Source organism: Gadus macrocephalus, chromosome 3, assembly GCF_031168955.1.
Source record: "Gadus macrocephalus chromosome 3, ASM3116895v1".
NCBI classification, from domain to species: Eukaryota; Metazoa; Chordata; class Actinopteri; order Gadiformes; family Gadidae; genus Gadus; species Gadus macrocephalus.
Genome location: NC_082384.1, coordinates 6,690,226 through 6,699,550, shown reverse-complemented (window position 1 = coordinate 6,699,550; position 9,325 = coordinate 6,690,226). Strand labels below are relative to the sequence as shown.

The window sequence follows — 9,325 nt, the reverse complement described above, 5'->3', positions numbered from 1 at the left end:
CTGTGTGTGTGTGTGTGTGTGTGTGTGTGTGTGTGTGTGTGTGTGTGTGTGTGTGTGTGTGTGTGTGTGTGTGTGTGTGTGTGTGTGTGTGTGTGTGTGTGTGTGTGTGTGTTGTGTTTGTGTGTGTGTCTAGGCGAGGAGAGTGAGTGAGTAAGTGACCAACGTTTATTTATAGCCCAGAGCTACACAGTGTGTGTCATGTGATTTATCTATCCCCACTTCTTTTTCCTTCACTCCCTCCTCCCATCAATCCATCGCTCCGTTTCTCTTTTCAGCAGTCCCACTTCTCTCTCCCCTCCCACTGCCCTGCCTTCAGAGAGACAAGGCCTTCAGAGAGAGACAAGACAAGGCCTTCAGAGAGGCAAGGCTTTCAGAGAGAGACAAGACTATTCCTTCAGAGAGACAAGACAAGGCCTTCAGAGAGAGACAAGGCCTTCAAAGATATACTATACAAGACCTTCAGAGAGAGACAAGGCCTTTCAGAGAGACAAGACTATTCCTTAAGAGATACAAGACAAGCCCTTCAGAGAGAGACAAGCCAAGGCCTTCAGAAAGAGACGAGGCCTTCAGAGAGAGACAAGACTATTCCTTCAGAGAGACAAGACAAGGCCTTCAGAGAGAGACAAGGCCTTCAGAGAGACAAGACAAGGCCTTCGGAGAGAGACAAGGCCTTCAGAGAGAGACAAAGACAACGCCTTCAGAGAGACAAGGCAAGGGCCTCCAGATAGAGACAAGTCAAGGCCTTTAAAGAGAGAGACAAGAGATTGCCTTCAGAGACAGACAAGAAAAGGTGAGAGAAAAAATTACAAGGTCAGCACAAAACAACGCAATAGGAAAGGGAGGAGGAAGGGCAGACAAGAGCTATGAAGGTTCACTGAATGAGTTTATCTTCCCACACAGGAACAGAAACACAGGCATGCAGACAAACACATGCACAAACAAATACACACATAAATGCACGCATACACACCCCATTTAGATTTAGCCTCTCTTGTTAGTTTAGGTTTCAGCATCTCTGTTACCATGACTCCTTCAGATAAGGTATCTTAAAACAACAGCATGCCCCGTTACCATAGGAACTGTCCAATATCTTATTTCCAGAATCATGAATAAAGCAGAACTAAGCCAGGAACCATGGTGACACGAAAAGACACTTAACCATTTCCAATGAGCGACCATTTACAAAAAAATTTACATATTTACAAAAAAATATATGTATACCATTGTTATGCACTCCAGATTAAATAAAGGTTGAATAAAACACAAACACAGACGGCACACAGACGCAGATAAGCACAAATGTGCTAAACCACCCACACAAAAAACCTGCCCTCAAAATGCACACTTAAACAAGCACAGAGAGCCAAACAAACCAGGCTGGCATAGAGAAATGCAAAGTGACAAAGATGGCTAGCAAACAGAGTCACAATGACAGCACACTGACACTTGCATAGGGGGTGGAGAGGGCCAATATTCAACTGCTGAGAGAAATACTTACATGCACCAGCGCCCCTCCCCCAATGGTAACAAACATGCGCACACACACATGCCAGGCACATACACACACGCACCCGCACTATCTATCTATCTATCTATCTATCTATCTATCTATCTGTCTGTCTGTCTGTCTGTCTGTCTGTCTGTCTGTCTGTCTGTCTGTCTGTCTGTCTGTCTGTCTGTCTGTCTGTCTGTCTGTCTGTCTGTCTGTCTGTCTGTCTGTCTGTCTGTCTGTCTGTCTGTCTGTCTGTCTGTCTGTCTGTCTGTCTGTCTGTCTGTCTGTCTGTCTGTCTGTCTGTCTGTCTACTAGGCCTCAGTTTATCTCAATCACTGACGGCTGTTAATGAAATCCTGCATAATCAGGATTGCTAAATGCGGGATTGCAATGCCCTGACAACACCCCCCAGCCCCCCTACACCCCTCATCAAACTCTCAAAGCGTTAACCTATAAGCACTCCGCACAGTGACCGTACTCAGTACTACCCCGCACACGTCTGCTTCTTAACATTCAGTCGTGCATCGAAATAGACATAACAATGTCACACGCTGTATGAGTGACTGTGTTTGTGTGTGTGTGTGTGTGTGTGTGTGTGTGTGTGTGTGTGCGTGCGTGCGTGCGTGCGTGCGTGCGTGCGTGCGTGCGTGCGTGCGTGCGTGCGTGCGTGCGTGTGTGTGTGTGTATGTGTGTGTGTGTGTGTGTGTGTTTGGGGAGGGGGGGGGGGTGCTGTGTGTGTAGGTATTTGTTTGTGTCTCTCTGTGCAGCAGAGGGAGATGGGGGGGATGTGTGGCGGGTCATGATCTTGCCAAAGAGCAGGGAATCAGCATTGCAATTCCAGGGCTTATCACGGAAAGAGGCTAAGACCATATCTGACGGAGCAGCATGCCTGGAATGGAAGACCTCCATGCCCCACCCCCACCCTGCATCCACCCACGCATGAGGGGAGCGAAAGGAGCGACAGATGGAGAGATGAAAAGAAGCCAGAACGAGGCAGGGAAAGAGGAAGGAAAGAGAAAGCGTCTGTGTTTGTGTGTGTATACGGGTGGATGTATGTTTGTTTGCGTTTGTGTGTGTGTGTGTGTGTGTGTATGTGTGTGTGTCCCATAAATGCCTGTGTGTGCGTGCGCCCTCGTGTGTGCATGCACACTCGTGTGTGCGAGCAATGTGCACAAGCTAGTGCAATGAGATAACCCCTTGCAGTATTTTTAGGGAAAATCTATCCCTGCATGCAACGGGGTGAGACACAGATCCCCCGTTGCTGAGGTGTCTATTACCACCCAAGTGATCCATTGATGGGGAGGGAAGAGGCCAAGGAAGGAGAGCAAGGGGAGGGTTAAATCACAACTTCTGTGACCATATAGATGAAGAGAGACATCTTTCTATCGAAAGTCAAGCAAATTTTTGCCCAGGAGATGTTTGACACAGGTTTGAGCACCGCAGTGTATCTGAAGCTTGAAACTCCAGAGAGATGGCAGGAATATTGACACAAATAGGTTAAAAGGCAAATCTGATAGATAATTGATCAGTACAAATTCTGACAATCGATGAATCAATCTAAGAATGTATTAGGTCAAAAAGTAATCATAATATTGGCTGCTTATAGCATCAGAAATTCAAACAGTTGCTTTCCTCTATTTCGAGTCATTCTAAAAACAATACGTTAGCATCTCTTGGCCGCTTGTCAGAAACATAGAGCCATTTGAAGAAATCACAGCGCTGTGCTAACTTAACGTAATGTGCCTCTTCCATTATGGATATTGTTCTATGAGTCATTGATCCACCAAAAGAAAGAAGATGAAAGAATGAGCATCAACACAAAAAACAAAACAGTAGCTGCAGTCCTGTTGTAATGTCCTCTCAGCGCGGACAGAAGGTCAGAAGTGAGAGAGGGATAGACTGATGCGCTGATGGTCGTGGTGGAGGTATGGAGAGCGGGGATGGGGGGCAGACCCCAGGGATACAGTGAGGGGGATGTGTGATGCGAGGAGGGGGGGGGGGAGGGAGAGGGCAGTTTGAGGTTTGTGTGAGTAGGATGGAAGCCGTTCGATCTCACAGCCTGCAAAGCAAAATGGACAAAGGAGACCCTCCAGAGAGGGGAGAAGGGGCGGAGCGCTACCAGCGGGGGAGGGAGGCATGTGAAGGTTACGCGGGGGACTGGATGTGAGCTGGGAGGGGGGGCAAGAAACAAGATGTGATGGGTAGAACAAAAAGAGAGGAAGGATATATCTTTGGGCTGGCTTAGGGTGAATCGTTCCACAAAGAATGGATGCTGGTACCTGACAAAAAGAACACCTCGCAAGGGTAATATGTGCACCCGCACTGGGCCAAACCACACGCTTTCTTTTATTAAAAAGAGGAAATGCCAACATCTCCACTTCCCTTTGGCACCTCCCTGTCTCCCTGCCTCTCTTTAAATGTTGTGCTTGATAACAGATCTGGTATGAGAGGCGACGCAGTGTTTGGATAATAATCAGCGCCACGTTTTTGTGTTCCTGCTTGTTTACGTCAATAATCATATTTATGCTGCCACTTAGAGTTTTGGGTTTCTATGCCCCTCCTTTACCGTTGGATGAGCCCCTTACGTGTTTGCACTTGTCAGCTTGACTACTTAATTGCGTCCTCACATCATAAACCTACACAAATGCAAATGCTTGTTGGAGCACTTTCCCCAAGCGGCTGCTGATGGCCTACATGATATCGAAAGTGATTGTATTGCAATAGACAGAGACTGATATCTAGGAACTCAAATCACTCAGAGTCAAGTGGCCAAACCTTGACTCCTTGGACTTGCTGAGGGTTGTACACATGCTGGTTTGTGTGTCGGAGCATCTCAGAATGTTTGTATGTATGTGTGTGTGCATTTGTGTTTGCGTGACGGATGTCTGCGTGTGGGACATGGGTGAGTGTGTCCGTGTGTGTGTGCGCGTGTGTGTGGGGGCTGTAGGTTCATGTGTGAATGCATGTGTTCGTGTGTGTGTGTGTGTGTGTGTGTGTGTGTGTGTGTGTGTGTGTGTGTGTGTGTGTGTGTGTGTGTGTGTGTGTGTGTGTGTGTGTTCGTGCACACGTGTCCCAAGCCTGAGGCAACCAGGCCAGGGGCTACAATTACTGTGACGGATCTGAAAGAACTGGGTCGGCTTTGCAAGAGATTTGCCCACGGGACGACAAGACCAGCCAGTGTCCTGAATCAATAAGAAAATAAGCATGCACGCGCACAGATATAACCTCACACGCCAATGTACACACCCACTCACACACACAGACAAATGCATGCCCGCTTAAACATATGCACAGACAAATATATTCACAAAGCCAACCTGCTTCCATATATATATATATATATATATATATATAGATATATATCTGTGTGTATTCATTCAAATTTGACAGACACATCATTGGCACAGTGAAAATAGCTATGATCTTAAAGACTTAAAGACAGATTGATATAGAAAATGAGAAAACCAACCAAGAGGTTTCCTAGTATTATCGGACACATTGAGTGAAATAAACAGACACAGCCATACTCAGATATAAATGAAGAAACTCTGTCCGTCAAATGATTTTTTTTTTGTTCTTTCCAACCCTAACCCTCCTATGCTGTTACATGCTATCGATTCCCATGTATCTGACCCGTATCTCTCCCTCTCTTTGCTCACCATCTAACTCTATCCGTCCATCTCTCTCTCTCTCTCTCTCTCTCTCTCTCTCTCTCTCTCTCTCTCTCTCTCTCTCTCACACCGTCTCACTATCTCACTCTCTCACTCTCTCATCCCCAGAGCCTATTCCTGGGGGCAGTAATGTTCACAGCTCATCCTCACGTGACTCAATGTCACTTGGCACATGTTGGCCTGCACGTGTGTGTGTGTGTGTGTGCTTGTGTGTATGTGAGTGTGTGTGTGTGTGTGTGTGTGTGTGTGTGTGTGTGTGTGTGTGTGTGTATGAGAGTGTGTCTGCGTGTGCATGCCTGTGTGTGGTACCGACCTCTGGCAGAAAGCTTCTTGGTGTTGATTATTTTTGCAGCAAACTCCTGTCCAGAGGAGATCTTCACGCACCTTCTGACCACAGAGAAAGCTCCCCTGAAAAACACACACACACACACACACACACACACACACACACACACACATGTTAACTGGCCTATAGAGCATTCTGACAGGAACACTTTGTTTTCAACACTCCTGTAGCCTCAACATCCAGTTTCAAGTCAAATGGATGCGATGAAATGTTACAGTCAGGGGTTTGGAAGTCCCCAACGCCAACCATTCATCCTTCTGAAAAACAATTTGGTTTATGATAGTACATTATGATATTGCATCACGGCTTCGCTGCTCTCCTTCTGCCATTCAGATGGCACGTCTCCGTACGAGCACATGTTTGCTTGCCATTCACTGGGCGTTATGTTTCAATGGAAGACACAAGGAAAAGCCTTTGCTCCCATGTCTCAGTCACTCGCATTTGTAAAAGAATATCAAATCGAGAAAGATTTATTGAGGCATGAAATCACAAACACACAAATACACCTCAACACCCCTCTGTACACAACAGCACAGGAACGGCGCCCACCATGACCAAGAGGCTGAATTAATTAACGCAGGGTTTATGTGTTCAGGGCCAGGGTGCCTTATCATCTGTGGCATTCATGTAGATCCAGGGTGTGCAACACATGTATGAGGCTGGGCCTCAGCCATGTGAAACTGGGTCAGCTATGTTTGAGAGAGGAGCAATGCGCTACATCTGCGAACACGGCCATCCAGCAACTCAATGCAGCTCTTACCCCGTCCAGATGCTTGCCGCTCTGCCCTTCCTGCTCTGCTGTTCCCGCTTTACTCAGTTTTTTTTCTCCCTGATGGCTTTTCTCTAAAATCACGTTGATGCACAATATCTTAAATGTTGGATAGATGAACGCATGCTACCATGCCTGCCTATGGAACTTTGTCAAAGCGGGGTATGTGGCCGTGTAGGGTACTACAGCGCTTTGGTCCCCTCGATGTGGATTTGGGATGGCAGGGTGTCAGATGTTGCGGAGAGTGGCCAGGTATGCAGTCAAATAAAGTCACACTGGATGATCCACCTGACAGAGTTTGAAGAATCCCTGAGCATGCTACACTGGGAATGGATAACTGGTTTTATTTATTCACTCACTATGTTATTTATACGAGATAGAATGTGCTGTCCCTTCGTGGGATGTGCAGTGTAAGGTTGTGACGATAGTCTATGCACTCTCCCTATCTTTATCATATCACTTCAGTGCGTAAATGTGTGTATTCATGTCCAAACGTGAGATAAGATGCACACCACAGCTGTGTTCTCCCAATTGATAATAATAAATTCCTGAAGCTTTTACTCAGCATTACTAAACACGTTTTAGCAGCATACTGTTCCAACTTAGCTCTAATGTAAAGGGATTTGGAGGAGATGTTCCCGTGGAGCATTACATAAGATTCATACGCTGTAGGACGGTGTCCTTATGGCTGACGGCAGCGCAGGGCAAGCCACTGACCCAACTAGGGTATGTGCTAACTGGACTGCGTTCCTTGCCCCGTTTATCCTTCACTTCTCTCTGTGTGTATGAGAAACAGTGAAATAACTTCCTGCATTTAAAGTGGACTGGTCGGATCATGGTGTAGGATTGATCGATAGGACAGAGAAAAGTACATTTGATTGTAGTTTTCGTGCAATTTTGTGTAACAAAAACGATAACAGGACTGTTATTAAAAAGTTTGTTTAAAATAGAAATATGAAATGATAGACCAGCATTGTTTTTCGGTATCTATCCCAGAAGTACATTCTCACCGTGACCAAGTTGCAGGAAAGAAATGTGAATAACAAAAGTATTTTTTATAAAATCGAAATCCAATTCATGAATGGTTTCAGACAGCATTATCCTCTCATTAGATAACAATATTGCCTAAATGGACTTATTTTCATCTTTACATTTATACATTCAGTTCACCCAGTTTATGTTTAGTCACAAATATAAAAATAAATGTTTATTAATAGTGATCAGTACATGAGCCATATGTTCAACTTCATGTGTGGTAATATGGCTGTGCAATAACCACAGCAATACTTAAGCAATATAATAAATTGTGTAGTGACACCGACAAGACAAATGTATGCTTGAGGGAGACCAAACCTCTCACCCATCCTCACTGCAACAAGGCCTCCAGAACTTCAAGCTCCCAACTTGTACTTGTATATTACTGTATGCACTATAACTGAGGAGTGGGTGTCTTTTTGCATTAACTGAAAGTCAGGGAGCTGCAGGCTTACTCTGACCATAGGGTGGTAAATAGACTGCAGGTCAGGCTCCCTCACCACCACCACCACCATTACCCTCCCTCTCTCTCTGTCGCTCAGGGTTAGGAATGCCTGTGCCTGTGATAATTAACCGCAAATCGGTGGTCGGCAGTGGAATCTGTCATCTCCAACTGCAAGGTTTGCTGTCGCATTAGGCCTAGTAGGACTACCTTATGTGTATTTCTGTCGCAGGGTCCAACACCTCAGCGTTTCACACTGCCAGATGCATCCGTACTCATTCTCAATTTACATTATGGAAGCACTCGGGTGGCCCTCAAGGCTGCAGCTTGCATTATGCCACAGGCCTGTCGTGGATTCTGTCTCCAAATCCGTTCGATCCCCAACAATCAAATAGATATAGGCCTAGGTTAAGCAATATTTATAGGAGCAAGGTCGTCGACAATAAAGGACTGGCCTTCGACTCAATCGGCTTCAGTAGGCCTACCGATAACCATCTATTGATCCATCGAAATGTGGCATATTCATATAATTTGCATTGTGTGCTCCATGATTAAACCAGCGAACATGTCGGACACGAACCTGTTCTTACAGCAGCACCTGTTCTCACAACATCGCGGATTCCGGGTCCTAATCCAAGGCAATCTATTACATAACCGGATGACATTTCCTACAATATCGATGATGCCCTAATGATGCAAATAAAATAAAAACACAAAAAATCATGCGTGCTTACTTTCCCAGTTCCTCGAAGAGCTGATATTCATCAGTAAATCTTGTGCAGATCGTTAATGCCATCCTGATAGCAAAGCTCGGGGTGCTCGGAGACGCGTTTAAGGTGCTCACAGAATCCCCTTCTTCAACGCCGCCCGATTTGTCCTGAACCTGCAAGCCAGAACGGAGGGATTCATGCAAAGCTAAATCGCATTGACAGGAGTAGGCTACTTGGCAAGATGATGTTGAGGGAAGAGGTGTCGGTTTTATGGCTTCTAGCCGGACAGAGGATTTCCAGTGTTCTGCCGTGTATGGGGTTTTGTCTTCACATGCGGTGATTTGTCACAGATCAGTCGCGTAGTATTTGGTTCATTTCCATATCTATCGTATGTACATCCCAGAAGCTCGACTAGTCTCTGTGCGCTCATCAGACGCCGCACCGCAGCATCTCACCCTTGCTGCGAGACAGGCCCCGCCCCCTCTGGAAGCCTCCTCCACATTATAATATTAGGATTCTTATCAATCTTATCATTATCATTATTATTAGGATGTCAAGATCCGGTTGAACGGCGAGCAACCTATTGTAATGGTTCTTTTTTTTTATTTTATTTTTTTATTATTATTATATTATATGCAATCATTGTCCGGTTCTATTCGAAGATTGGTATCCCGTTATTGCGTGGTTTGTTTTGGTTTTTAACTTAAATTGTAGTGGCACTCGCTTTGGATTAAACCAGCTAAGAAATGTCTATGTATGTCAGTTTATTTGTTGGTTTTGTGTCAGTGAAGATTGTCCTAGAAACCAAGTACATTCATCGTATTAATAAGGCATCTCCTTAACACTGAATGTTCACGGTT

At 45.5% G+C, this 9,325-nt stretch overlaps 1 protein-coding gene across 18 annotated transcripts in view; it reads right to left on the bottom strand.

Annotated features, from left to right (window-relative positions):
• camk2d2 (calcium/calmodulin-dependent protein kinase (CaM kinase) II delta 2) overlaps positions 1 to 8,928 on the bottom strand; it is a 40,989-nt gene extending 32,061 nt beyond the window's left edge. For 7 of the 18 annotated variants that reach the window (XM_060046865.1, XM_060046867.1, XM_060046868.1 and 4 more), the window contains exons 1-2: positions 8,490 to 8,928; positions 5,477 to 5,571 (exon numbers count right to left, since the gene is read on the bottom strand). In XM_060046865.1, the coding sequence (XP_059902848.1) occupies positions 5,477 to 5,571; positions 8,490 to 8,551 (157 nt within the window). In that variant the 5' untranslated portion in view covers positions 8,552 to 8,928. The remainder of the gene's footprint in view (positions 1 to 5,476; positions 5,572 to 8,489) is intronic. The other 11 variants (XM_060046873.1, XM_060046874.1, XM_060046870.1 and 8 more) reach the window with 2 other exon arrangements.
• Positions 8,929 to 9,325: the final 397 nt, after the last annotated feature.